Raw genomic sequence first — 27439 nt, forward strand, 5'->3', positions numbered from 1 at the left:
GCTCACCGCCCACGTGAGTGGGAAGCCCTAGCCGCATGGGGAAAAACAGCAAGATATAATACATTACTAACTAAAGCAAAGAAGCAAAGCAGACCACCCATCCCGTATATCGCATCTAACGCCATCCTTGTATAAATAAAACGGCAGTCGACTTTACGTCTCCATGGCATCGCCCGATTCCATCTCCTCGTCGACCACTCCGAGTAGCTTCGCGTACGGAACCGTCACTCGTTGGAGATCCCGGTGTTTACCTGAAAATAATTAGCCACAGCTCAGCAATCAGAAAAAACGAAGAAAGACTCACCCAATGCCAGAATAACCTCCTTCAACAACACCTCCCGTGGCCAGCCACATAGGGTATCCGAGCTCTCTTTCCAATTCCGGTCCTCCTTCTCATTGGCTTGCAAACGTGGTTGCGGCCCTGTTTCATCATCCTCCTCAAACAACCCTCCAAATAACCCCTTTAGCAGCTCTTCCACCTTCATTTTCAGCCCCTCAGCTCCAAGACGCTTGGCGTACATCGACATGTACAACCGGAACTCCTCCTTGGCCCCGAGTGAAAGGGCCGCTGCCAGACGGTTCTCTAAGTGAGCAATCGAAACACTCGACTCGAAACTTTCGTAGCCTTCTCGTGATAGGAGAACCTTGATAAGTCGTTGCATGAAGTATGCTCGACCACGGAGAAGTGTTTCGTTGGTCGTGTTGCGTTCCAGGAACGGGATGATACCGGCCGACACGGCCTTTCTCGCCTCCGGATCTTGTTGCGACTCTTTCAATTGGAGATTTCCAACAGGTGCTTCGGTGGTATTCCAGTACTGACTACCAACCGCCCACCATGCTTCGGAGACCCGCTGCCAGTTGTACAAGGCGGGAGAGTATGCGTAACCCTCACCGTTTGTCAGCGCGACCACAATCCGACCTTCAGAGTTGATTCGTGCATTGGTAATCGCCGGAGCTGCAGTTGGGTGAGTTCCCAAGGAGTGAAGTGCAGCATCAAGAACCGGCTGTAGAGAAACAGGGGGGTGAGGAGAGGAGAGGTGCTCGACATTCCAGACATAGCACATCCCCACTGCCGAGATACAAAGAATCCATGGCCCGTGGCACTCCAGGATAACAGGCTGTGCCTCCAATACGAGAGCACTAACTAGACGGCGACCAGCTGTTGTCCAAAGATAAACGGAACCATCTTCACAGGCTGCCGCCCACATGCTCTGGTTTCCTGTCACCAGGAGTACGCTGCGGGGTAGAAAGTCTTGCCATAACGGCTGCTCCCCTCGGAACAATGTCAGACGAACAGGCTCCCGATCCACAGCCCGACCAGTCAAGCTGGCTGGTGACGGATTCCGGGCCTCAAACACCACGTCAACACGTGACTTGTTCGACTCCCCTGGCGTAGTTGCCGTGCTTGGGGGTTCCGTAGGCTTGCCATTCTCATCAATCGCCCGAAGGATGTGGCTGCGGATCTTCGGTACAGCCAGTCGAAGCTGGCTAATTGCCATACACGGATTTGTTACTGCGGGTCTGATGAACTCTGGTGTCGGCTGTTGGCCCGTGGCAGCTGGTTGTTGCTGTGCGGGAAGTAAACCATCTGGGGTAGCTGCAAGAATCGGGGTAGCACCGTTCTGACTTGCGAACGCCACGCGCTTTTCCACATGCCCGTCCTCATCTCCCTCCAACTGCGCCAATTTCCGCTTGTTTCCAAAAAGTAGCGCCGCAAGTCCACCCTTGGGTAGCCCGTCAAAAGGCTTGGAAAGATCAACAATGGACTGTGGTGCATCCGACTTCCCTTGGTTGTTGCTAATAGAAGCCATCAACCGAGCTTGGGGCAGAGAGGATTCTGCGGCCCCAGCTCCCGATACCAAAAGAGGAGCAATACGCTTCTTTCCCTCTTTGGTGTAAGTGGGACGCGACTTCAGTCTTTCCAGCTTGGCTTGGTACGGATCGGGCTTCTCCGGTTCAGTAGCCCCTGTCGCGGCGGTCCCATTTGGCTGCTGGGTCTTTGGCGCATCTGGCGCGGGCGACGGAGCACGAGCAGGCGTACCATTTGACGGCGCTGTTGCTGCAGGTTTCCCATTCACCTCACCCTCAGCTGCAGCATGATCATCACCCATCAATGCACCCATCCGACCTTCAACACCTTTGATTTCATCCGCCTTGCTCTTCTCCTCGAGTAACAGCCCATCTGTCGTCTCTGTGATACCAGCACCTCTCCGATTAGTACCGAATTTGGTAAGCGACTTCTCGTTCTCCTCCATGGCCATCGCAAAGCCCAATTCTCCGTCTTCAAATCCTAACGCCAGAATCGTACCATCCAGTGCAGTTGCATATAAACACGTCCCATCAGGACTCCATGCAAGATCTGATATCGACTTGGCAGCCATTTCTTGTGCCACGACAATCGGTCGTGGATTGCTGGTGATCCAAATACTCAACGATTTGTCTCCTCCGGCACATGCGATTACTGTGACAAGGTTATGTGCACCTCCTTGGTCGAGCGCCTGCTTACTCATGGGCTGCATTGAATACAGTCGTGGCGAAAATGCGCAGACCTCGACCGGAGCTTCATGTCCGATCAGATTGATATCGCCGTCCCACGAGCCACGGTTGATAATCGCGACGGAGCTGACAGGTCCGTTGACGGCATTTGCGGCCGCAATATGCATACCATCGGGAGACCAAGAGCATCGACGAAAGTAGGCCGTCAAGGGAGAATTGTTGAAAGGAGCAGCAATGGTCTGTTCGTGGACGAAGTTGTTCATCTGGTCATGGGCACTGGAGTTCGGCTGTGGAGAAGTAAAGCGGAATATTCGGACGGTACGGTCATCACTGGCAGTAGCAAAGTATTTGTTTGCCGGGTCGAAGGTAATTCCCTTGACGTGACTTTGGTGGATGGATAATGTCTTCAGCTTCTCGAATGTATGCCCCGACCATACCACCACCTTGGAATCCAAGCCCACGGAAACCAGAATCGAAGAATCGTATGACCATCCCAAATCCTGAACATCATTATCGTGGCCGATTAATCGTCGTATGGTGCGCCAATTCTCCACGGGTGGTGCTTCGTTCGTCCCTAGTTGCGGAGAATGTCAGCAGCTATTCATCAAGGTCCCGCGTAATCGTAAGAACATGGGTTGTAAGAATCCTACCAAACGTAGATGCATGCGACGGAGGATTTGAATCCAGCGAATAGATGCATACAATCTTATCATCCGCACCGGACGCCAGGTATTTCCCGTTGGGCGAGAATCGAACGGTATGAATCGTCCCCGAGTGGTTGCTCATCGACGCGAGTTGCTTTGGCTTGTTCGCATTTTCAACATTTGCGGTATTGCGGATGGCCTCTGTAGACCATATCCGGACGTAACCATCTAGAGGAATCCAGAAGTCAGCAACAGCAGTTCTTACGTTTCCCTCGCTTCAACAAGGGTAAGCAACAAGGATATGCAACAAGGGTATGCAACAAGGGTATCGCAGCTCGAACTCACCTCCGGCAGCAGTTACTAGGCGACTTCCATCGGGCGAAACATCACAACTGTAGACTTCAAAATCCTTCCTCTCGCCTGTCAAACAGAATTGTCAGCCATCCATATTTACCATTACTCCCTTTCACAGCCATCATCACCACTCCGCCGCTATTCTCAGCCCCGAAGCCCAACGCCCAAGGGAATCGAAACGCCGTAGATATGTACCTCCATGGGTTAGCCAAACTGGCTTGATTATATGCATCGCAACGAAAAGCGTTGAAGACACGCTCCTTTATAATGAAGGCGAGGTAATTCGGCTGAAATTCACTGGTAGATCGACGAGGAAGAGCAGTTGCGTTGGATCATCGCAAAGTGCAGGCCGTACGTATCAAATAATGGTGGATTTCTGAATAGGACGCGGCACGTGAGAAGTTTTTTTATTGGAGAGGAATAGAAAGAGCGTATAGGATTATATCGTCGCGCACAAGGACCGGCCTTGACTCCGTTGAGAGGATGTTCAAGATTAAGGTCCAAGAAGGGTGCGCGCCCGGAGAAAGAGTCGCGATTTCTCGTTAATCCAATCAGCGCCCGCGGTTGGCCCGAGCTTCATACCTTACTACGACTGCTAAGTATTCTATGAATAACGTATGCTATATGCCAGTGTTTGTGCTATCATACTATTTCTTGATTGATATTTTTAAAGAATACGATACGTTATAAGTGCCGCTATCATCGTGTTTGTACTATACTAAGGGACAGGTACACCAATGCTCTCGAGTCAATATATATCCGTTCCCCTGCCCTGACAGACACCTCGGGTTAACCTAGATTTCCCTCTTCTCTTCCTCTTTTCTTCATCACTTTAAAAGCCTCCTACATCCCATCCATCGTCCATCATTACCCTAAGAGAATGAAACGATGGCAGTGCTCTCAGTCGAGGGTGCAGCAACCACCGGTCTTATGTGCGCTACTGCTGCGGACCGGAGTCAAAGGGTATCTGCAGTTCTATAACGACATTATCACAAAGTAACATAACAAGGATGGCTCACATCACATAATTCAAGATTGAGATACTTTGAGCCTCTGAAGTTCTATATACAAAAAGCAATTGAGTATTTACTGGGCCAGCTTTTCAAAGAACCACCCTACCAGATGATATGTCGTCGGGTAGTTCCAAACCAGAGTTGGTGGGACATTGATCTTAAAGGCTTGTTGCAGCTGACGTCGCAAGCTGACACTCATCACAGAGTCCAACCCAAGATTCGATAAGGTCGCCTTGGAATCGATTTCGTCCGCGGAGAGGTTGAGGACGTTGGCCACACAAATCCGAATCTGTTCATCGAGATATGACTTTAGCTCCGGCCCGGAAGATGGCAGTGCTGGCTTGCTGCCAGACTTGCTTTCACCACCTTCACTGGGCTCTGTGGCTCGTCGAATGGCGATATCATTCAGGATTGGTGTCGGAAGTGGTTCTCCTTCGTCAAAAACGCGACTACGCAGTACTACGCCGTGATCCGTGTCGTACTGTGCAAGGTGCAACCACGCCTGGAAAGCATCATGACGGTTCACATTCGTGATACCCTTGCTTTCAAGTTCCGCAGCGACGAAATCGCTATCGCTTCCCAGGCCCATACCTTGCCACGCGGTCCATTGGAAAGCAACCGCGTTGTCACCCAGATTCCGGCGATGCGTAGCCAGTGTATCGAGGAACGCATTTGAGCTGGCGTAAGAGCCTTGGCCAGGGAAGCCAAACAGCTGGCCACAGGAGGAGAAGAGGACGAAGAAATCAAGCGTGTTCGGTGGGAAGGCCTCATGCAGAGCCAGCGTTCCGCTAACCTTAGCTGATAGGACGCGGTTAAGGGCGTCCTGAGTGGTCTCCATGATGAGTTGGTTCTCCAATACTCCGGCTGCGTGGATGACACCTAAAACCGGAGGGAGACCTAGTCGGTCCAATTCTCCTAGTAAACTGGATGTAGCACTTGCATTGGTGATATCGATAGACACGGTGTGGACGCTGACACCCTTTTGCTCTAGAGCTTGGATCTTTGTGATTGTTGACTTAATGCCATTGTCGTGAATAGTATCCCAGGTTCTCCGCGGCGGCAGCGAACGTCGGGAAACAAGCACCAAACGTCGAGCTCCTTGCTCAGCCAGAAACTCTGCCACCGCGAATCCAAGCACGCCTAAACCACCCACAATGAGGTATGTACCCTCAGGTCGAGGGAGTGACTTGGACTGCCGATGAGTCCGGTCTTCTGGGGAAAAAGCGCGAAGTCTGGCTGTCCGGGCTATTCCATCGCTGATACGGATTATGTCTGCTCCTTGGATATACTTCATGACGGCTAGAGGCATAACCCGTTGCTCACAGTCAATAAGGCCTCCAAATAAATTAGGATGTTCGCTGGCAATGATTCTGCTGAGGCCCAGTAGCGGTGCGTGGGCCAATGCAGTCGGTGTCTCCCCTTGCGTAGCATCGTCGGTAAGTACAAAGATCTTGACGGGGAGGGACCTCTGAGCGAAAAATTTTGTGACTTCAAGAAGCTGCCAGGTGAAGGTCTCGGTCATGACAGGCACTTCCTGAAGTGAATGCACCTCATGTGGAATGTAAACGATTACCGTGCCCGTGCCATGATTAGGTACAAATTCGTGAGGAAGTTGATTGTCAAGATCATCGATTCCAGAAAGCTGAAATGACCGGACGTGGGTAGGCAAGGTCTTTGCATACATGTCCCTCATGGCAACGTCACTGCCAATCAAAATGACTTTCTCGACGCGAATAGGTTTTTCTGCGGGTAGAGCTGGCGGCCATGCCAACCGATGCACCAGGCCTGAAATACTTCCCCCGCTTGCACCGGGTGTACCCTCAATCTCGGAGAACCGCATGGAGGTGAATTTGGCCAGAAGTGTTCCAGACTCGTCTACTATATAGACATGGCTGGAATACTCCGTGTTGGTGTCTTGCTGTACGTATACCCAACCAACCTTGGGCGGATTTTGCTCCGTGAAAACCTCTACCTGTTGAATCTGTGCAGGCATGCGCAATCGAGGTATGTCGAAGAAGATAGTAGATCCAATGGATGTCGCGGCATCCAAAAACGGTGCCCACGACGAAGGGCTCCAGTCACTGAAGATTTCCGACGCCGGGGCGACGTCGACTCGTGCAATCATTTCGCTGGTGTTTCCATGATGCTCAGTCACCGTCCATGGAAATCCCATGGCTCCAACTCCGACCTTTGCGAGGTAGTCGATGGTAAAATCATCCCGTAGCTGTGCGCCGATACGGGCCTTCACTGCAGAAATGTTGAATTTTACTTCTGTGGCTGCTTCAGGTCGACAGTTGACGCCATGACCGGTCGTGTGGGTGACCCAAGAGTCCTCATCCCTTTGTTCGCCTTTTGCCAGTCGTGACATAAGTTTCACCTCATGATCTTGCTTCACCACCACTTGAATGTTTCGCGGAGTACCAACGGCAACGGGGACTTTTAGGTTAATGTTCTGCAATAAGGAAGTGCCAGTAGCGCCTAGGAAGGTATTGATCAAACAAGCGGCAGGAATAATTTCAGTTCCGGAAACTGGATGGCTCAGCGGGAAGGGTTTTGTATCCTGGTCCAAGGTCGTCGAGAAGACCACCATCTCGGTGCCGGCCACAGCAGTGCGCTTGCCCAGAAGAGTGTGCGTGTTGACATCATGCACGTCTGCGGTTCCAGTTGTTGTCGCTTCGCGCCACAAGGGACGATGCATCCAGGGACCCGTTGGTATCCCTTGGATCCAATTGTTCACCCTACGTTGTTTTGAGTTGTTGATATCCGCCCCACTGCAGTACAGTCGACCAACTGCATGAAGAATGTTCTTTATTGCCGGTTGGTCTCTGCAAAGAGTGGTAAGGACCGAGAAGTCGTCAACACCATGGTCCATGATAGTCTCGCTAATCGAGTGAGACACGACGGGGTGACTAGAGACTTCCAAGAACCTCCGGTGGCCATCCTCGATGGCAGCACCAACAGCAGATGTCAGCTTTACTGGGCTAATCATGTTGTTTACCCAATAACTAGTATCCCGAGGATCCTGTCCACGAGCATCCGAAAGCGAAGTTGAATACAGCTGGACTGCCGGCTGAGTAGGTTGCAAGGCATCTCGAAGCGCGCTCAAAAGAGGCTCTCCAAGCTTACTTAGGACTGCGGGACTGTGAAATGCGATATCAGTCTTGACGGTGAAAGTCTTTGTTCCTTGGTCCTGATACTGTTGAACGACAATGGCGACATCCTCTCTGGGACCAGCGATAACACAGGATGACGGGGATGAGTCAATGGCGACAGTCACATTGGTCGCGCCTTTCTCGTTGAGGTCTTGACAGACATATTCAGAGCTCCGGCTGACCAATGCCATTGCTCCATGGCCCATAACTTGCCTGTACAGAACTGCCCGTCGAGTGACAATCAACGCTCCCTCAATTGGCGAAAGTGCACCAGCAACCACAGAAGCAGCGATCTCTCCTACAGAATGACCAATGACTGCCTGAGGGAAGATACCGTGACTGTTTAATACGGCACTGATTCCGATTTGGACTATGTAGGTTAAGATCTGTATCCGATCGGACGACGCGAAGTCACCCTGATGCAACCATTCAATAGGCGACAAACCGATCTCCTCTCGGACAACAACATCAAGTGGTTCGACGGCGTCGTAGAAAGCCGGGCTGTTGACCAATTCCTTCCCCATGTTCGTCCATTGCGCTCCATGGCCAGAAAACACCCAGACCACATCTTTTCTTACATCAGATGGGAGGACGCGGCTTTGGGCAATCCACGGATTGCCCGTCGAGTGCTGCTGTATGCAATCCAAAGCAGCAATGACACCATCAATGTCTTCAACAACTGCAGATATCCGGAAATCGTGATGGCTACGTCGTGTGGCCATTGTTTGACACAGATCAGCAAGACCAAGCTCGGAGCCCTGTTGGCGGATCCATGTGCTCAATAATTCTGCAGAGGCAGGTAGACGTTGCTCCTGAGGTGCTGAGAGAAGCAGTAACTGTGGACCCATACTGTGGACATTCTCTTCGTCCAGCGAATATGGCTTTGTGTACTGCGGGAACTCTTCGAGAATAGCATGCGATACTGTTCCGCCATATCCATAAGAGCACACGGCTGCGCGACGCAGGTCATTTGGATTTGGCCAGTCGGTTGGTTTCTGCACAACCCTGAGGCCGGTCTCTTGCCAGTTGATTCGGGTGTTGAGCGTTTGCAAGTTTGCTTGAGGGGGTAGGATGCCCTTTTGGATAGCGAGGACAGCCTTTATGAGACCCATAACTCCTGCGCCAGCCTCCAGATGGCCGATATTGGGCTTTATCGAGCCAATATAACATGGATCGTCACTTGGCCTCCCGACACCATAGGTCTCTGCAACTGCGGAAACTTCTGTCGGATCTCCCAGTGCAGTAGATGTAGCGTGCGCTTCGACGTAGCGCACCGTATGGGGATCAATGCCAGCGGCGTGGAGTGCTTTCTGTGCAACTAGTTGTTGTGCTTTGGCGTTCGGGGCCATGATGCCGTTGTTCCTGCCGTTGTGGGCTACCGCGCTACCCTTGATGACTGCCATGATGTGGTCTCCGTCATGAACAGCTTGACTGAGGTTCTTCAGGACAACAGCACCTGCACCTTCGCCACGACCATAACCATTCGCGGTATCGTCGAACGATCGGCATTGGCCCTCAGAAGAAATAACCCCAGCCCTAGCCAGGACCGTTGTCAAGCCTGGACTGCAGAGTGCGTTCACGCCACCAACAATCGCAATCTTGGATTCACCTCCGACGATGGCTTTTATACCATGGTGAACAGCAACGAGTGAAGAAGCGCATGCAGCGTCAACAGCGACACTGGGCCCCATCAGGTTCAAATGGTACGATATCCGGTTTGGAACCCCGCAGTATGCCGTCCCAATCCCCATCCAAGCATCAATATTCGCAAGGTCCTCCAAAATAAGACTCCCATAATCATTCGAGTTCACGCCCCAAAAAACAGCGGTGTCACTACCACCCAGCGTCTTCGCGGAAATTCCGGCGTCCTCGAGCGCCTCCCAAGCAACCTCGAGCGAGACACGCTGCTGTGGATCCATTTGCTCTGCTTCTTTCGGGGAGATGCCGAAAAACTGACAGTCAAATCCTTCAATATCTTTGACGTAGTATCCGCGGTTGGGTACTTGGCTCATGACTTTCGGGTTGCGGGAGTCTCGGTTGTGGTATGGTGCCCAACGTTTTGGGGGCATTTCGGTAGATGCCACTTTCTGGCCCAGCAGAGCTTGCCAGAGCTGTTCAGGGCTTTGAATGCCATCAGCTACACGGCATCCCATGCCGACGACTGCGACATCTTGGAATCGAGCCTGCATCACTTGGTTAGGGTGTCCAGACATTTCTTTTGGGTGACTGAGGGCTTACACTATTACTATGTTCGGTGACAGGAGTGCTTCTCGAGTCATCAAATCTCGATCGTGGTGTGGAAGGAGTAGAGGTACACATGACGGTTATGCAAAATCAAAGTTCTGCGCGAAGCTGCTGCAACAAACGTACGGAGTAATATATTAAAGCATGCGGTGATTATGCAGGCCTTGCTGCTTCCTTCATATATGCTTTACTAACCTACAACTGAATAATTAAAATTATAAACCCAAATCACCAATATCAAGACCTTTTGATTCAGCTCTTTTTTCCTGGATACCGGGTGGATAAGGTATCAAGCGCCTACGTGTTAATTACAAGTCTGCAATTATAGCCACATTCGTGCTTGGGATCTACGATATGATGATCAAGAAGACAGATTTTCGCTTATCTCGCCTTTGGTCCGAGCAGCTGGACCACGGAGCTACTAGCGGTGTACGCTTGCATGTCTGCAGGAAACGCAATTGATCTACATGGGTCCTCGCCGGTGGGATCGGGTTCGCCACCCGGGATTGCTATGGGGTATATCACAAACGCCTGTGATACAAACCCAAATTGAACACCCACTTTGCTAATATGCATCGGGATTTGTGATGACTCAAATGCAGTGAAGATAATTAGGTATACCTTCCAGCGAATCTTCAGCGTCAGTGGTCACGTGATAGCAGCCCTAATCGGCACCGGATCCCATCGGGTCCCACCGGTAGAGATGAAAGTGGATACAAGACATGGACGCATCCTATTCTCAAAGTTCTGCAATTACTGGCAATGAGATTAATGGAAGTCTTGAGAGTTCTGTTCATATTGTGGTCATGCAGGTACGGAGGTTTCGGAGCTTGTCAACTGCAAGGTTACTTTGAGCATGAGATCCCTGCACTTGCATCAACGCCTTCAGCTATTCCAGACATGTATGCCTTTCCGAAATATCCAATACGGGTGCCACTTCGGCCCGTTGGTCTGTTCCCCTCATTCTGTGGATCAAGTCACTAGATCGGGCTCGTGCATTGGAAGATCGACCATGGTAGAGTATGTTGATCTTGCCGGTGTTGTTGTGACATCAAGCCAATTGATTCAATGGAGATACATCTGGCAATTACGGTGCCGGTGGCTCTAGTGTTTTGGGGTTTGCCTGGTTGTGGATAAACTCATTTGTGATCTGTGTGTGTGGGTTGATCGCCCCTCTTGGTATGGCCCTGTCCGTAAATCCTTTCGTCAGTGGATAACCGAAGCGAGGATTGAAGCTGATATACGGATTATATCTGCCATATTCCGATCTGGTACGTACAAAGTGGATATATTTCGGAAGGGTTTCCCCTCATCCACTTAGTTCGCATTTCATCGTAGTGCTGGGCTTAATCGCGCTAGGATCCAATAGCTTTACCCCATACACTGGAGAGATTATTTTGATTCTCGTACTGATCAGCATATATTTTTCAGCTGAGACTGAATACTATTAAGAGAGCGAATTTTATTGGTATCAGTGCGATTCCTGCGAGTAGCTGGAGCTGTTGCCGGCACTAGCTCTCGGCAATATCATACCATTTGGAAAGGAAGTCGTGGTATAATTACTAACAGGACTCCAGCTCACAGGCATAAATTAGTCCTCGTTTTGCCTAAACTGAGATTTAATTCTTCGTAATTTTCGTTACTCAACAACCCAAAATGGCTGACAACAGCACTCACGAGATCGGCAAAAGGCTTATGGCCAATACCATTGACGACATTGCCAGGACAGATCCGGAGAGAACGGTTTGCATCATGCCGGAGATAACCGACAGTTCGGATTCTTTTGTGAATCTGAATTTCAGACAGCTTGCACACGCCGTGAATTACATGTCTTGGTGGATAGAGAAGTCATTTGGGCGCCACAATGGTTCTCCGCAGGAGACGCTGGCATACCTAGGGGCTAATGACTCTCGGTATTTGATCATTGTTATTGCTTGTAATAAGACTGGTTATCAGGTAAGGTATACTACAAGAATTATGAATCCAGCGTGTTGACATTGGGTATAGCCCCTGCTTTCCTCTACTCGAAACTCTCAGGCGGCACAACTCCGTCTCCTAGAAATGACCGACTGCTCAAAGCTTGCATATAGTTCTGAGCGAAAACAAAAAGCAGATGAGATCGAAGAGCACCGTTCTGATCTGAAAAGCGTACAGATTCCATCGTTGTCTGAGATGCTTGCAAGCGATACTGAATTGTATCTCTTCACGAAGACATTCGATGAAGTCAAAAACGATGTGGCTTTCATTGCTCACAGCTCGGGAACTACTGGTAAGTGTCTAATCGAGTATTTCTGGAGAAACATTCTAAATATGCCAATAGGATTCCCAAAACCTATTCGCCTCACATACGGCTACTTTGGCGCTCTGGACCATGGTAGATACGTTCCCATCCCTGAAGGACGAACAGCAGGTGTACCGGATAGATTGACCCCCAACGACCTTATCCTATCAACAACCCCATTTTTCCACATGATGGGCTTCTCTTTGATGGTGATGACCGTCTTCCACGGAATTCCTTGCGTTATATTACCCGACAAGCCGCTGTCCACGGATCTCCTGACAACAACCCTCAACTCGACAAAGCCAACAGCAGCCCTTTTCCCACCATGTATTCTAGAGGATATGACTGCATCCCTCGAATCCATGGACGCTCTGTCGGGACTAAGACAGGTCTACTTTGGGGGCGGTCCCCTTTCCCCCGATGCTGGACGTAAGGTCAGTGAGCGTACCAAACTGGTTAGCTTCCTTGGGATGACGGAGGGTGGTTGGGTCTTATCGCTTGTTCCAAAGGAGAAAGAAAACTGGTCGTATTTCGAATGGAGCCCAACATTTGGTATCAAGATGGAATCAATTGGCGAGGGTGGACTCGCGGAGATGGTTTTGCATAGACACGAGAGGCCGGATCTGCAACCGATCTTCCATACGTTTCCTGATATTCCCGCATACCACACTAAGGATCTTTACTCGCCTCATCCGACGAATCCAGGTTTGTGGAAGTTCCACGGTCGTCTGGACGACGTGATCGTTTTGAATAATGGCGAGAAATTCAACCCAGTCACCATGGAGAAAATCATCGAGGGACATCCGTTGGTCGCCCGAGCTGTTGTTGTTGGCTTGGGAAAGTTCCAAACAGCGCTCATCGCCGAACCTAACTGGAATCAAGGAATTCCAGACGAGAACAAGTTTATCGAGGAGATCTGGCCGACAGTGCAAGAGGCAAACCGTATCAGCGTGGCCCATGGACGAGTTATGAAAGACAAAATTGGCATGGCAACTCGTGAGAAGCCATTCAGCACCACACCCAAGGGAAGCACGCAGCGACGACTGGTGACTGATAGCTACCAAGACGAAATTGAGGCGCTTTACAACAAGCGCGCATCGGCAGATGCATGGATTGATACAATTTCCGGAGCTACTGAGCTATCCGACATCGTCCAAGTTGTCCGGAATATGGTCTCGGGGATTATTAACCTTTCACCAGCAAATTTTACGGACCAGATGGATTTGTACAGTATTGGACTTGACTCGCTGCAGACTTTGCAGCTGAGCACGATTCTCCAAGTTGCGGGTTTCAAGACCTTCACGCCTCAGATGGTCTATGCGAATCCTAGTGTTGACAAGCTCTCTAATCTTCTCTACGGTATCGTACACGGCGTTCAAACGGAGGAAAGCGCAATTGCACGGTCCGAGCGCGTTGATGCCCTGGTCAAAAGGTACACCGATGACCTGCATCAACCGGGAGTTGGCACAAACGGCATGAGCGGCATTAACGGCGCAGTGAAAAAGCGTGCCGTCATCTTAACTGGATCTACGGGCTCCCTGGGAACATACATCCTCAACAACCTCTTGAACAACAGCAACGTTTCCAAAGTTTACTGTCTAAACCGCACCACTGACGCCCAAGGACGCCAGACCCAGAGCTTCAAGCAAAAGGGACTAACAAGCCTCGAAGGATCTCAAGCGGACAAAGTAGAATTCCATACTGTCTCCCTTAACAAAGAACACTTCGGCCTTTCCGATACCACCATATACACCAAGATGCTCTCTACAGTCGACACTGTTATCCACAATGCCTGGCGAATGGACTTTAACATTTCCGTCGAGTCTTTCCAGGACCAGATTCAGGCTGTTCGTCGACTAATCGACTTCTGTACACAGAGCACGCATCACGCACATTTCTACTTCATGTCTTCTATTGGAGCAATTGGGGAGTGGAAGCGTTCGGACGGAGATACTGTCCCAGAGGTACCATTCGAATCTTGCGATGTCGCACTTCGCCAAGGATACGGGGAGGCGAAGCACATTTGTGAGCGGATTTGTCTCGCTGCGTCTAAGATGGGTGTATCGACAACTATTCTCCGGTTGGGACAGATTGGCGGTCCTACCACGGAGGCTGGGATGTGGAATCCGTGGGAATGGCTGCCGGCTATTGTGCAAACATCGAAGACCATCGGCAAGATCCCTCGTACATTGGGTGCTGCGCCACTCGATTGGATTCCAGTGGTCTGTCTTCACCCCCTCAAGCTATCTACGAACAGAATACTAACAATACCATAGGACACCCTCTCAACCATAATCCAAGACCTCATCCACACGCGTCAAACGCAAAAGACAAATCCCTGTGCAGTTTTCCACCTCGTCAATCCTATTCGTACTACATGGGGAGCCCTCCTCCCCTCCATCCACAAGGCTTACAGCAACACCATACAACCCATCGACATGCAAGACTGGATCGAAGAGTTGGAGCGTATCGAGAAGCCCTCCCCAGAGGACCTTTCTACGAAACCTGCGCTCAAATTATTAGGTTTCTATAGGAGTCTAGTCCAGGGCGAAGGGGCGCTTTCTGTGCCACTTAGTGTGGAGAGGACGAAGGAGGCGAGTGTGACGATGCAGAGCTTAGGGCCGATTTCGGGGGAGTTGATGGGGAATTGGTTGAGACAGTGGAATTTTTGAGTATATCTCAAGGTTAGTTGTCCATAGCACTGAATAGATATAGGGATTTCAGCAAAAAGCTATGACTGTTCTAAACCTAGAGTTGATAGAGTCTATTCCTCGTCGGAATACCTTGCCTAATAGAGACCGGAAGGGCTTGCCTTGTAAACATTGCTAGAAAATCCATAATGGCGACTCCGAACGTCGACTGAGGCTAGCACATGTCAGTATTTGATCTATCTGGGAAGCTTTTCGCCTTTTAGGTTGTAATATGGTGTCGCTGCTATGTCTGCACATTTACAAATAATAAGGCACTGATAAGGCACCAATATGTGATCCTCTCCGCATCTCCAATGTCGGTCCGACGATTACAACACCACCAATAAACAGTACCACCACCATTCAGCACACACCATGTCGCATTTACCGCCCTCAATCTATCCTCCCTCATCATCGCCATTCGTGGTGAGCCAAGCTATCAACGCCGATACCCCTCCGCCGCCCCCTCCCAAACCGAGCAGCCACGATGTCAGTCGAAACGGCACGCCGCAAATGAATCCCGTTCTCCCGATCCCTCCATCGCAGGCATACCAGGAAGGATATAGCCAAGGTCGAGCGCGAGCGCAGTCTGTGAATGCTGCTCAATCGCCGGCTCCGGGTAACCTGCCCAGACCTCCGACAGTGGAGGAGGGGTGGTTACCGGATGTTGTGCGGGATAAATCGTGAGATTCATTTCCCTGTATAAACATACAGACTGGCTAATTCTCATTGTGTAGGACTGCGGATCTACAAACAGTCCTCCAAAACCCATCCCTCATCTCCGCCCTCTCCAGCCACCATCCCTCCCACACAGCCCACCAAAACCACCTCGAATCCCTCCTCAAATACAACCGCGACCTCACAACCCACCTTCTAGACCTGCAAAAGCAACTGTCCGACTCCCGCGCGTCAACCGAATCCCTTCTCTTAGCACACCAATCCCTCGAAGTCTCATGGCGGAAGAAACAGACCGAAATGGACGCCGCGTTAGCGCCGTGGTCGCCGCGCGCGCTGTACCAGCGGCTGTCTGCGTCAATTTCGGAGCAGGAAGCTATTTGTCAGGCTGTTGAGGAGAGCTTTTTGGAGGAGGATCATCATGGCAGTGTTACGGAGAAGGAGGTTGCGGATTGGGTGAGGAGGGTGAGAGCTGAGGCGGGGAGGTTGGCTGCTAGGAGGGAGGCTAAGGCGAGGTGGGACGAAGGGAGGGTTGGGGGGTGGCGGTGATTTGGTACACTATATTTTCAATATCCTACGTGCTAAGTTGACTTCTAACCAGTACGACAGCTCGGTTCATATATCTAGTCGTGCCTTAAGGGGCGCCCATCAAACCAATGCGAGTTGACCACTTTCCGCACGCTCAGCAGCCCAATTTTCATTTCCGACATGGCTTGGAAATCCGATCTTTTTGAAGAATGCATTCCTGCGACTCCTAGTTCCCCATGACCAGCCTCCGCCACGCTGGATAGGCAAATTGTACAACCGAAACGCAATCCACGCGAATAATACGCCGATAGCAGATCCGAATACAAGGTCAACTCCGTGATGCCTGTGATCGGTCCATCGAGATGCGACTATAAAGAAAGCAACTGCGATCGGTATAACCGGGGCAATGAGCGTATAAATGGGCGGTGCGGCACCTTCTTTGCGAATGGAGAGTGCTGATTCCTTGTGGGAATGGGACTCGGGGTTGTCTGTTTGTTCTTCGTCGTGCGAGTTTCGGCGGCTGGATGGAAATATGGGAAGGTATGGGAAGGCGATGGTGAGTTTAGAGCATAGCCAGAGACTAAAATACGTTGATCCGGCAAATGACACTGTCCCCGTCAATATCACTTTATACAGATTGTTCAACGAAGGGACTCACAAGACGCATGATCACTCGGAAAACTCACAAACCCCGTCTTCGTCAACCCATGCGACCTTTTCCGACAAATCTCAGAAGTCACCAAGACCGGAGCCCCAGGCAACTCCCGCCCAAGTCCACCAACCACATACGCAGCAACATTCTCCAGATCGGGATCGCACCGCGCCAACAAATCCGGCCGCGGCTTCCCAAACAAAAGCTTCAACCCCTTCGCAGTCGCATACGCACTAGCAACCGCCAGCGCTATCCCAAGCCAGCCAGCGTTAATCTCCCATAGTTTATATCTCCAGAGGACAGAGCGCGGGGTATCCTTGTGCAGTGTCTGTCCAGGGATGCGCAGTATGATAACAAGCGCGATTATAGCGGCCGGGAGGATTAGGGCGAGTGTCAAGGCGAGTCCGAAGGGGACTTTTTCGTGTTTTGTCTCGGGGTAGGAGATGCTGGGGTCTGTGAGGGAGAAAGGGCGGTGGATGGGGGTTTGGTTGGACCAGGTATAGCCGATTGCTGCGATTATGCTGCATTCATCTTAGCTTTGCTATGTCTTTGTATTCGGATTGATGGGCGCACATAATGACTATCCAGTCGAGGATATATGATAGTACCAGACGATTTGGGATTATATTGCGCATGATGGTGATTTTGGTGATGGTTAAAATCGATGGTTGGGCGATAAGCTTAAATAGCTGGAAATGCGGGGACGCTGGATCCATGCAACATTACATCAATGACTGGATCAAATACAGGGTACATAAATGAGAATTATTCTCGTCTATTCAATTGACTAAACAAAAGGAGGAGTTGATCTCAGTACAACATCCCAGGCAGCCACCTAACCGCAGGCATCTGTTCTTGTATCTGTCATTCCATAACATCAAGCTAGACAGTTCACTAATAATCGATCGGCAAAAGAGCACTTACTCTAACTGGTGAATCGATATGTATCATAGAAACAGTAGTCTTCCCCCCAGGCCCAACCCAACTACCCAACCGGAGCCTGTTGCTGTCGCCATCTAGAACTCTATAGCAAGTTAACAGGCGTCATCAAACACTCCACTAGACAGAAAGAACACTCGCATCCACGTATCAAACAATCCTCTGCCCCAGACTCAAACCTACCGCCCAACCAGTCCTTCCCGTAGTGACAAAGTACCCACTGGCTAGTACCCAGGATTACCGCCGGCCTCCTTCCAGGGCCAGCTTTTGCTATGTACTGCTCCACTAAGATGAGTGATCGTGACTTCGTAGCTTCATCCCTGCACCCTACTCAGCCGCAAAACCAAGGTGCCTGAGAGGTCCGTGTTATGTGTGTCCAAGAACAGAATGGATGACGGGTGGATAGTAGTAGGTGGCAATATATGGTAATAAATGAAAAAAAAAAAAAAAAAAAATTGTCCTAGGATGAGTAGATAGACGGAGTAAAAGAGGTAGAAGAGGGTGGCGTATATTATGGGGGTCTGGAGGCAGAATTCAGGACAGGCAGTCAAGCAACCAAGGCAATGAGGCATGAAGATGATAAAAGGGCAACGAAATGAAAGAGAATGTATTTATATCATGATAGATTTATTATATGGCGCTACCGTTAATATTACATTAAAATACACCTCCCAATACCTAAACAGAAGTACCCTCAAGGTCCTGGAAAAAGTCCCGACCAAATTCCCCACTGCTGTCATTGAACCGCAGCTTGCGGTCAATTTGATGAATCTTTTCCATATCATCCTCGTCCAATCTAAAGTCACCTTCGAAGTTCGTCTTGATTCTTGAGGGAGTCTTGGACTTGGGGAGAACGGAGTGACCGTCCGTGATAGCCCAGGCTGCGCTAGTTAGCATATCTTACTCGTCAATATTGTAGATGTGAGATGTGAGACATACCCAAAGCAGTCTGCGCAGAATTCTTCCCATGCTTTTTCCCAATCTCCCCTAAGATAGGCTCATCGATCAATTTACCCAGATGTCCGGCTCTCGAGTACAATTCGTTCTGGTTCCCGAACGGCGAGTAATGCGTGACATGGATGCCCTTGGACTTGTGCCAGTCGGCAAAGGTGCGCTGCTGCAGCCACGGGTGGCCTTCGAATTGGTGCACGGCGGGCTGGATAGTGGCGTTTTGGATGAGACGTTCGATTTCGGCTTTGCTGAAGTTGGAGACGCCGATGGCTTTTACTTTGCCGGTGGAGACGAGTTTTTCCATTGCCTTGTATGTCTGTGCTGGTTAGCTCTGACATAGATAAGTCACCAAGGGAGTGGGGCATACGTCAAGCCAGTCAACGTTCTCGAGAATTGGCTTGCCACTCGAGTCCTTGGGGAAGGGCTCTTCGCCTCGCTTCCATGCTACCGGCCAGTGGATCAGCAGTAGATCAACGTAGTCCAAACCAAGGCGATCGAGAGAGCCCTGTAGAGACTTGGGGACGTCGTCAGGGTGGTGTGCATTGTTCCAGAGCTTTGTTGTTACAAAAAGCTCATTGCGAGGGATGCCGCTGGATCGAATGGCTTTTCCGATGGGTTCTTCGGTTCCGTATCTACTCCCGTTAGCGATCGTGTGCAACAAAGCGTTAGGTATACACACGCCTGAGCAGTGTCAATATGGCGATATCCTGCCCTGATGGCCTCTGCGACAGCGTTCTCCTGGGACCCTGCGTCTTGCCAGGTTCCGAATCCAATGGCCGGGATCTCAGCACCAGTGTTGAGCTTAAATTTGGTCGGCATCGTCGTAAATGTAGTTTTTCGGGATAGATACACTTATGTTTGATGGCTCATGTCAAAATTGTCTGGTCTTCCTTCAGGCGCCGTTATATGCCACTATCACCTAACTGCAACGTCAAATTGACGTTCCATGGCAAAGTGGTTCTGACGTTTCCATGATGCTGATGCCCGGATCAGCAGGCATACTTCAAGGCTTGCGAGCTTCAGGCTTATTCTGGCGTGAGCATCTTGTACCTTGGGTAATCAACCGATTTTGCTAGTTAAAGCTGGTTTCTTACCTGTCAAAAGTTCGAAGAACCCCTTCTAGGAGCATTCTGGGACCTTTGGAATGCGATTGACGTCATGGCAGCTGGCCCTATCGGTTGAGATACCCGACTCTACACACACCATTTGAGCCATATTCGCTCAAATGGATATTCTCTAATGACTGGCCTATTAAATACTTTAGTGATACCGCTGGTTTGTCCCATGATGGTTTCCTAATTTGGTATAGTGGCACATCTGTCCATCAGCTCTTTCAACTGAACATCATCTTTGTATTCATTCATGGTTTTCTCTTTCCAAGCATCCCATTCCAATTCCCCATCAACATCCATTGCCCTAAGGAGACCTTGGAATAGCCCCAGGAAACCCTCCCAATCTGCGAGGTCATACCGGCAGCAGAATTCAAATCGGTGAAGAATTCGCCCGTTCCTCACTAGTGGGGCGAGGTCTGGATATCGTTTATTTTCCAGGAACTGCGCAAATACTAGTTCATTCTCTCCAGAATCCTTCAATTCGTCATGGAAATCGGAAGCAGGGAGAAGCATGACCGGAGAGTTGAAGGCTGCGGATTTTGAGCTCGTATGCGCCCAGTCCCAGTCTACAATTCCTGTAATATTGTAATCATCAACCAGATTGCCGTCTCCTTATCATCTGCATACGTCAGGAAGAACCGTCCGTCGACATAGCCGTGATAGGATAAGATTCTTGGAACAGAGTCCAAGAGAAAGCGATGGGATAAAAGCGCGTCAACTGCTCGTGCTGCATAACAATACTTCCCTCTCACAATCAGATCTAGCGTCACAAAGGTTCCGCAACGAGATAATTCTCGTAAGACGTGAAAGGCCCAATGGGTTGCATTTGAGAGCCAACATAGTCTGCCAATGATTCCCGCGCCAAGGGCCCGACATAATCGCTCCCCAGGTGGTCCAAAGAGCCCTCCAAATCAAAGGCCAAGATGCATAGCGCAGAGATGGCGGTCGCAGAGAATGCAGTCTCCATACTTGCAGACAGATAAATTATCACAATTTTCGATATCACAATCTCACATTGCCGTCTTCATAGTTGTCGTGTTGTTCTCGAACGTGATAAGAAATACAAAGCGCTTGTATAGACATTTCCTAATACGGTTAGACCCGGTGCACTAGTGGTTCGTGTAGTTTACCGAGCATTAGCGGGTGGTTTAAAAGCGGCTCGGCAGCGCACAGAAATTTTTTTTTCGACTCTCCAACACTTCAACTTCGCTGACAGGCACAATGACTGCCATTTCATTTCGACACCAACAACACAGTCTACTTGACTGAGCAGAGTAGAATGTGAGTTACTACCAACAACCTTCTTTTCCATACACCCTGCAATTTCAGGATGAATTTCCTTAACAGGAGTATCCATCACCGAAAATTCATGACGGACTCTATAAGTCTCTAGAATTACTCTGACTTGCTTCATCTGCTATCTGCAATCTGTAGATTGTCGTATATACGTTGCTGACTATTGTCCAGTGTATATAGGTTTCAGCTATGGTTGATTCGCACCCCTCGGTACATTGTAGCAAAAGGTATGCATACTCTTTTTTACACTGCATAACACCACCCCTTCGATGATGATCCTCAAGACACGCAATAGGCATTCCTCAATCTTAAGACCCATGTGGAATCTGTCATTTACTCAAGTTTCAGCCTTGTCTGATTTACACTATTCATTTACGCTTGTCAACGCATTTTCTTGTGGTGCCAGTCACTAACATGCTGTTAAATAGGTACATAAACCAATTCAATCACCTACCACCTCCCTTCTATGAGGATACTTTGAACGAACGGGCGGACATAATGCGTACATTTCCCGGCATCCATTCCAAGCAGAGCGTACAAACTTTGCGGGTGTTCGGGGGTGTATTGCTTGTTGAGAACTCGTCACCTGAGTTGCTGCCTTCGGCATTGCTTGTACCATGGATTTGGTTGATCCTAATTAACATGTCCATAGGTATTTTATACTCCAATCTCTCTTGTTTATGCCCACTGCATGTCGACATCAAATGATGAACACGTTATTCACACTGTTTGATCCGGTACACCCGGAAATGAACATTTAAACAAAAATTCTGATTTAATGAGGTGAGTTCGGTCTTTTTGGTTCCCGGCTGGATCTCTGCTAACTGTCGAAGCCTGACTTAGTTGACAACATCTTTGTTGTTTCGAATCACTCATGTTTCGCGACTTGATACTGATTCGTTCTTGAATAGGATCGATCCCATTGTAGTAAAGGATCACCTCGACGACTCTTAAGTGTAAGTACTTGCTGATGCTCCTTCCTCCGTCCCGTCACCTGATGAATTCTTTAATCGCTGTGTTCTTTCTGAACATCATTGAAGAAACAAACAAGATTCACCTTGGAGAACTGATCTTTGCCGTTCTTACTATTTCTGTATCGCCATCGCTGGATGAACCCGGCTAACGTTACATCAGACAGATCGTCGAAGTATATTCTAGATAGTCATGAATGAAACGTTCAATAATTGTCCACTGTTATCTGCATCGTAGACCTAGTCGTAAAACAGCATATGCTTCTTATGCCATCCCTCCAAGCTATCCCCTCCAAACATCTCATGCGTACTCTTCGCTCCCTCCGGCCACCGCACCCAGTTCGGCTTCGAGCTGTCCATAACACAGACCATCTCCTTGGGAACCGGTAAATCCGTATCAATCGCCGACGCAAACGGATGAATCAACTCGGGATAGTGATGATCCCACAACCACAGCATGGTACTGCAGTTCGAGCAGAAGCTGCGCTCGGATGAGCAGCGTTGTTCATTAGGAGTTCCGCGTGCCTTGATCGCTGAGTATTTTCTGTTTTTGTCAGTCCGTCTCCTTTCCGAAATATATAGTTCAGAGCGAGGTGAAACGTACTTAATCAGCTTCTCCCCCTTGGAAACTCTCAGGCTATTTGCAATTCCGCCCAAATTCACACTCCCACCATATCCACCAACTTTCCGACAAATACCACATGCACAGAGCTGGTAAGGGACCGGTGTTTGGGAGTCGAGGGCGAACTGTACGCCGCCGCATTGGCAGCTTCCTTCTAGGTGCCTGTCGGTGGAATATGGTTGGTTAATTGGTGAGGACCTTTAGGGAATTGGGGGATTGGTTGATTTACATTGGCATTTTGTCGATTAATTGGTCTGTATATATTTGTACGTGATTCTCTGGAATATAGGTGCGATTGTTTGAAGAAAGAGAGGGATATTGGACTAAAGAGAGGCTAGACGTCATCGATATATAAGTCCGGTTTGAGGGGTATATAGGTACAAGTACGCCAAGTATAAGCTATTACGTTTTTTACGAAGACTGTTATACTACATGACTTTCCATTGACTTCAGCAACTAACTCACCAACAACGAAACGATTGCAGCAAAACAGTCCAATGATGGTGGTGTAGACATGCCTGAACAACGGAATAGGCGTACAAGCAAATCTATGGCCATAGCGTATGCGGCAGTCAACTCACAAGCCCGAGAACTCGCTTTGCACTTGTATTGCATGAGAATTGCTGTCTTCTAGGATTTCCGGCTGAAAACAACAAATGCAGCCCAATTGACATGCATTGAGCCCTGTCCTGATCAATGGCAGTTGGTACTGTTTGTCCTGTTTGCTGTGTTTGTCTCCTCGTCGGCCGCGACTTTACGGGATTCGCTCAGAAGCAAAACATTCGGTTTCTTGACTTGACTGTCTTGTGAGAGATATAGTTTGACAGGATGGGTTTCGGAAGTCCAGGTACCGGCGCAACAAACTACAAGCCTTCTCCGTGAGTATTTCAATCCCCCATGACCATGACCCAATGCCTCAGCCGCTGAGACAAGACTAACATATCGAAATACCAGACCCGAGCGTGGAAGCTTTCCGCTTGACCATGAAGGTACGATTCCTATACACTGATTTACTAATAACTCGTACTCAACAAATACTCGAATCCGCCTCAACTCGATCATGCATTAACCGGCTTCCGATCATAGGCGAATGCAAACACCTCATCCGCAACTACCTGAAATGCCTAAAGACCAGAGGCGGCGTTAATGATCAGGACTGCCGATTAATGGCCAAGGATTACCTGGGTTGCCGGATGGAAAAGTGCGTTGTGTTAGACCCGAGAATCGTGAAGATCGGCTGATCGCCGTTCATCTTGCGCTTGGATTCGGGGGCATTGGCTGACTATCGTCTGTTTGATTGGCAGGAACCTCATGGCGCCGGATGATTTCAAAAACCTTGGGCTTATATTCGAGAAGCAGGAGAGTCAGGGGAGAGATGATGCGGGGACTGGGTCTGGGGAGAATGCGCCGAAGTCTTGAGGGGTGAATGAGGAATACAATGGCAGGATACTTCAAGCAGAGATCCGTTCTGGGGTAACTCTTTTGGGATTGACGATGTGTATATGCACTCAATTATGGCGTTGGTTAGGTTACTCTGCTCGTGTATATAAATGGACCGGACTGTAAAATTCGCAAATTTATGTGTTATGATACATCTTACCATTCTGATTGTTTAGAAGACAAGACAATGAGCACCAATTATCCTATATATTACGATCATACTAAATGCTGCCGTTTGCTCAAAAAAGAAAAGTGCATCGTCCATGCGGGGAAGTTTCCTATCGCGATAAAGTCGCGCCCGCTCCAATTGTCACCCAACCTCACCTAACCCAGCCAGGGCAACCACTCCCAGCGAACAACAATGTCCTCAATCGTCCGACCCCCAGACCCCTGCCTGGTAGCAATCATCCTAATCGTCCGCTCCCGCGCCGGCCCACGCTTCGTCTTCCACTACCCACCCAACCCCCTCAGCGAGAACGGGCCCCGAGCACCCGCCAGCAAATGTCGCCGCGCATCTCGCTCAAAGAGCACACAGGGAAATAGAAGCAATGACTCGAGCTCCAGCGATGAAAGCAACTCGACGTCCGACGACGAGGAGGAAGAGAATCAGAGCCATCTGGCGGGGAGCGGAATGTCGACGACGCGACGGATGAGTAATTTTGGCGTCGAGGATAGGCATCATCATAGTCATCCGCTGTCTGCGTCGCCGATGACTAGCACTAGTGTTGGTGCTGGTGGTGCTGGAGGAGGGGAGGTGTCGCAGTCGCAATCACAGTCGCAGCGGCCGGGTTCGTTGGGATCGGGACGAGCGTTATTTCGCAAGCGAGGCCCGAATTCTGATGTTGAGGATGACACAGGTGCAGGATCGGAGAGACAGGAGGATCCATCGCCTACGAGCGGACCGTTTGTGCCCCCGTGGGAAACGCTATTGGGTTTACCGTCTGATGTATGGGAGAAGCTGTTGAGTCCGTCGCGCAGCTGGCATAAACGGCGGTTCGAGGTTGGAATAAATGATCTGGCGTTTGTTGGATGGCCTGTGTTTGTGCGCGAAGACGGGACATGGCAGAAACAGCGACGGAAGAAGAAGAGCAAGCGCCGTTCCGAAGCGTATGCGAGAGCTGGAGAGAGTCATGATGAGAGTGCTGACGATCACGCTGGGCGCGAGGAGGGCATTGAGGCAATGGCGGATTCTACGGATACATTGATTAGTCTCAGGGCCATTGGTTCGCCGGAGCTGAAGCGGACATCTAGGACGAGTAGTAAGGCACCGAGGACTCCCTGCTCAGTAGACGGGGATGATAAGGATTCCATGACCATGTTTAATGTGGTGTTTGTGCTTGATCCTCCGTTGCTGGAGTATTCGATCCGGCTGCGGGAGGTATACGATAATATCATCAAGAAGTTTGCCAAAGCTTTGAAATGGGAGCAAGCGCGTACAGACTACGTTTGGAAAGAAGCGCAGAACATTTCGCATTTAAAAGAAAAGGCAAAGGAGAAGAGTGAGTCTGATTCAGCCATGATCCGTGGTTTTATACTGATGAGTCTAGGGTCTTCCGTCACTGGTCTCTACACCGAGCTCATATCGCATTCATCACTAGCTCGAGCTATCTACACACTTTACACCAGCATTTCCGCCTCTAAGATTGCTTCTCTTTCCCTTAGTCCTGACGTGTCGATTTCACTTCAGATACCCCCTCTCACTTCAACGCATTACTTACCCGGCCCAACCGACAAGGTATATCCTGGCCTGTGGCTTACAACTGCAGATAGTGTGACTCCGGTAGACGACGACCCGACAGCTGATGAGAACACTGCGCCGCATCAAGTACTCGCAAAGCATTTTGCTCTGTTGTTGCTGGATAATGAGGCATCGATAATCAAAGACGTCGAAGCATCTGCAAGTGCGTTGGCTCCCGCCCTAGTTCACTATATTCGATGCTCTAAACCGACCCAGTCTTTTGCGCAAATTTCAACCTTGTCGGGGATCCCATTGTCAACTATCCAAATGCTGGCGAGCCATCTAGTCTATTGGCGACGTGCACGTGCAATTCCTCCGCTTCACCAACGGGACACATACATCGTGTCGCCGAACTGCGATCTGAGCAAGCTTGACATTGCTACTGCTGCTTTCCATCAAGCCTTTCCAACGTGTCCAAGTTTGCCAAAGATGTTGTCGGCTTTGAGCGGTACGCCCAGACCGTACGGGAGCTTTATCCCAAGTAAAGACCACAAGGACACGTATTTCAGCATCTTGGCTTGGTTATTACGCGGTGGATGGGTCACGCAACTCCGTTCGTTCAGTAGAATTAAGGTGTCCCCAGAGATTAAAATGGCGGTGGAGAGGGCCGTTCGAAAAGAGCAAATGGATAAGTTTTTGGCCGAAACTGGGCCAAATCCAGTGTCTGAAGCCATTCCTACCGAGAATGAACGAGATGAGCATGCCGAAGATGATTCCAGCTCCTCTTCATCTTCCTCTCTCGGTAGCCAAGGGAGCGGAGATGAAACACCCATGCCTGGTCGGTATCATGATCCGATGGCCAACGAAATGTATCTCTCGCATTCACTCATGGATCACAACGTGCCTTTGCGAACGGCGTCTCTTATTCTCTCGCCCCATCGGGCATCGCCACTCGAATCCAGATGGCTGGAAGAGCTTGTCTCCCAGTTCCCGGATAATGGAGAGTTGAGTGTGGCCGCTTCGCATGGCAGCAGGGACCATGCGGGACCTCATATCTCACTGCAAAAGTTGTGGCCGATATTCATCAAATACTTCAACGGATACGATGCACTCGAGAAGATCCCGGTACGGGAAGGGCTGAAGCGAAAGCCAACCTGGCAGGTTCTTACACGCCTGGGACTGGGATCAGGGCAACCACACGTTGAATCAGATCCACGAGAGCAGGTATTGGTCTCTGTACGGCATTGGTAGCTATTCCCATACTCCTACAATTCTCCTGTAATTACCCCAGAGATACCACCAAAAATGAACAACGCACGTGACACTCGGAAATATAATTACAGACATTAGCACACGAGTGCATAGGTCGGAGCGCCCCGCTTTATTTCTCGGAGAGCCCCGGAGTTACCTTACCGAGCCCCGCTAAATCACATGATCCACAACACTGAAGGCGCCCCAAAATTACACTCTGTCTTATGTTGAAATCCTTTATCTGCCTACGCAATTGATACACTGTCCCCATTTCTGCCGTCATAATGCCTTCTACACTTGCAGATGTGGTAAGGAAATATCAACCATGTGCTTAAGAAGCAATTAATAAATACATTATTAATGAGAGCAGCCCGCGTACAAAGCCTATCTCGCCCATGTGCCTGCTGGAACCCTGCCGCTACCTCTGATCAAGGAGGTACTAAATAAATG

The 27439-nt window shown here is 49.8% G+C and overlaps 10 protein-coding genes across 10 annotated transcripts; 4 read left to right on the forward strand and 6 right to left on the reverse strand.

Annotated features, from left to right (window-relative positions):
* Positions 1–153: 153 nt before the first annotated feature.
* hir1 (putative histone transcription regulator Hir1) lies at positions 154–3616 on the reverse strand (the record flags this gene model as incomplete). The annotated part of the gene is made up of 5 exons (XM_040779398.1): positions 154–251; positions 305–3070; positions 3147–3368; positions 3486–3560; positions 3595–3616. 5 exons carry the CDS (start codon positions 3614–3616, stop codon positions 154–156), a joined length of 3183 nt encoding a protein of 1060 aa, XP_040634935.1.
* Positions 3617–4382: 766 nt separating this feature from the next.
* EURHEDRAFT_547227 (type I polyketide synthase) lies at positions 4383–9978 on the reverse strand (the record flags this gene model as incomplete). The annotated part of the gene is made up of 2 exons (XM_040787472.1): positions 4383–9850; positions 9900–9978. 2 exons carry the CDS (start codon positions 9976–9978, stop codon positions 4581–4583), a joined length of 5349 nt encoding a protein of 1782 aa, XP_040634936.1. The 3' UTR covers positions 4383–4580.
* A 1581-nt stretch (positions 9979–11559) lies between these two features.
* EURHEDRAFT_406270 (ochratoxin A non-ribosomal peptide synthetase) lies at positions 11560–14856 on the forward strand (the record flags this gene model as incomplete). The annotated part of the gene is made up of 4 exons (XM_040780453.1): positions 11560–11859; positions 11911–12172; positions 12224–14406; positions 14461–14856. 4 exons carry the CDS (start codon positions 11560–11562, stop codon positions 14854–14856), a joined length of 3141 nt encoding a protein of 1046 aa, XP_040634937.1.
* A 195-nt stretch (positions 14857–15051) lies between these two features.
* EURHEDRAFT_416691 (vacuolar protein sorting family 37 protein) lies at positions 15052–16237 on the forward strand. The gene is made up of 2 exons (XM_040783025.1): positions 15052–15557; positions 15612–16237. The coding sequence occupies exons 1-2, from the start codon at positions 15250–15252 to the stop codon at positions 16096–16098; spliced, it is 795 nt and encodes a 264-aa protein (XP_040634938.1). The 5' UTR covers positions 15052–15249; the 3' UTR covers positions 16099–16237.
* On the reverse strand, positions 16198–17364 carry EURHEDRAFT_509132 (phosphatase PAP2 family protein; the record flags this gene model as incomplete). The annotated part of the gene is made up of 3 exons (XM_040785906.1): positions 16198–16685; positions 16736–17250; positions 17303–17364. 3 exons carry the CDS (start codon positions 17362–17364, stop codon positions 16198–16200), a joined length of 1065 nt encoding a protein of 354 aa, XP_040634939.1.
* A 940-nt stretch (positions 17365–18304) lies between these two features.
* EURHEDRAFT_389761 (aldo/keto reductase) lies at positions 18305–19693 on the reverse strand. Its single transcript, XM_040779795.1, has 4 exons — positions 19299–19693; positions 18987–19251; positions 18608–18935; positions 18305–18549 (listed from the first exon to the last, which is right to left on the reverse strand). The coding sequence occupies exons 1-4, from the start codon at positions 19436–19438 to the stop codon at positions 18347–18349; spliced, it is 936 nt and encodes a 311-aa protein (XP_040634940.1). The 5' UTR covers positions 19439–19693; the 3' UTR covers positions 18305–18346.
* A 207-nt stretch (positions 19694–19900) lies between these two features.
* On the reverse strand, positions 19901–20631 carry EURHEDRAFT_416698 (uncharacterized protein). The gene has a single exon (XM_040783026.1). It carries the CDS (start codon positions 20242–20244, stop codon positions 19915–19917), a length of 330 nt encoding a protein of 109 aa, XP_040634941.1. The 5' UTR covers positions 20245–20631; the 3' UTR covers positions 19901–19914.
* Positions 20632–22105: 1474 nt separating this feature from the next.
* Positions 22106–23232, reverse strand: EURHEDRAFT_416702 (GFA family protein). Its single transcript, XM_040783027.1, has 3 exons — positions 22850–23232; positions 22603–22782; positions 22106–22542 (listed from the first exon to the last, which is right to left on the reverse strand). The coding sequence occupies exons 1-3, from the start codon at positions 22855–22857 to the stop codon at positions 22239–22241; spliced, it is 492 nt and encodes a 163-aa protein (XP_040634942.1). The 5' UTR covers positions 22858–23232; the 3' UTR covers positions 22106–22238.
* A 177-nt stretch (positions 23233–23409) lies between these two features.
* EURHEDRAFT_416703 (uncharacterized protein) lies at positions 23410–24181 on the forward strand. The gene is made up of 4 exons (XM_040783028.1): positions 23410–23498; positions 23575–23609; positions 23707–23821; positions 23925–24181. The coding sequence occupies exons 1-4, from the start codon at positions 23449–23451 to the stop codon at positions 24037–24039; spliced, it is 315 nt and encodes a 104-aa protein (XP_040634943.1). The 5' UTR covers positions 23410–23448; the 3' UTR covers positions 24040–24181.
* Positions 24182–24376: 195 nt separating this feature from the next.
* EURHEDRAFT_509144 (nitrogen permease regulator 3 family protein) lies at positions 24377–27297 on the forward strand. The gene is made up of 2 exons (XM_040785907.1): positions 24377–25559; positions 25608–27297. Exons 1-2 carry the CDS (start codon positions 24422–24424, stop codon positions 26987–26989), a joined length of 2520 nt encoding a protein of 839 aa, XP_040634944.1. The 5' UTR covers positions 24377–24421; the 3' UTR covers positions 26990–27297.
* The last annotated feature ends 142 nt before the right edge of the window (positions 27298–27439 follow it).

This window comes from Aspergillus ruber, assembly GCF_000600275.1.
Source record: "Aspergillus ruber CBS 135680 unplaced genomic scaffold scaffold00037, whole genome shotgun sequence".
In the NCBI taxonomy this organism is placed as follows: domain Eukaryota; kingdom Fungi; phylum Ascomycota; class Eurotiomycetes; order Eurotiales; family Aspergillaceae; genus Aspergillus; species Aspergillus ruber.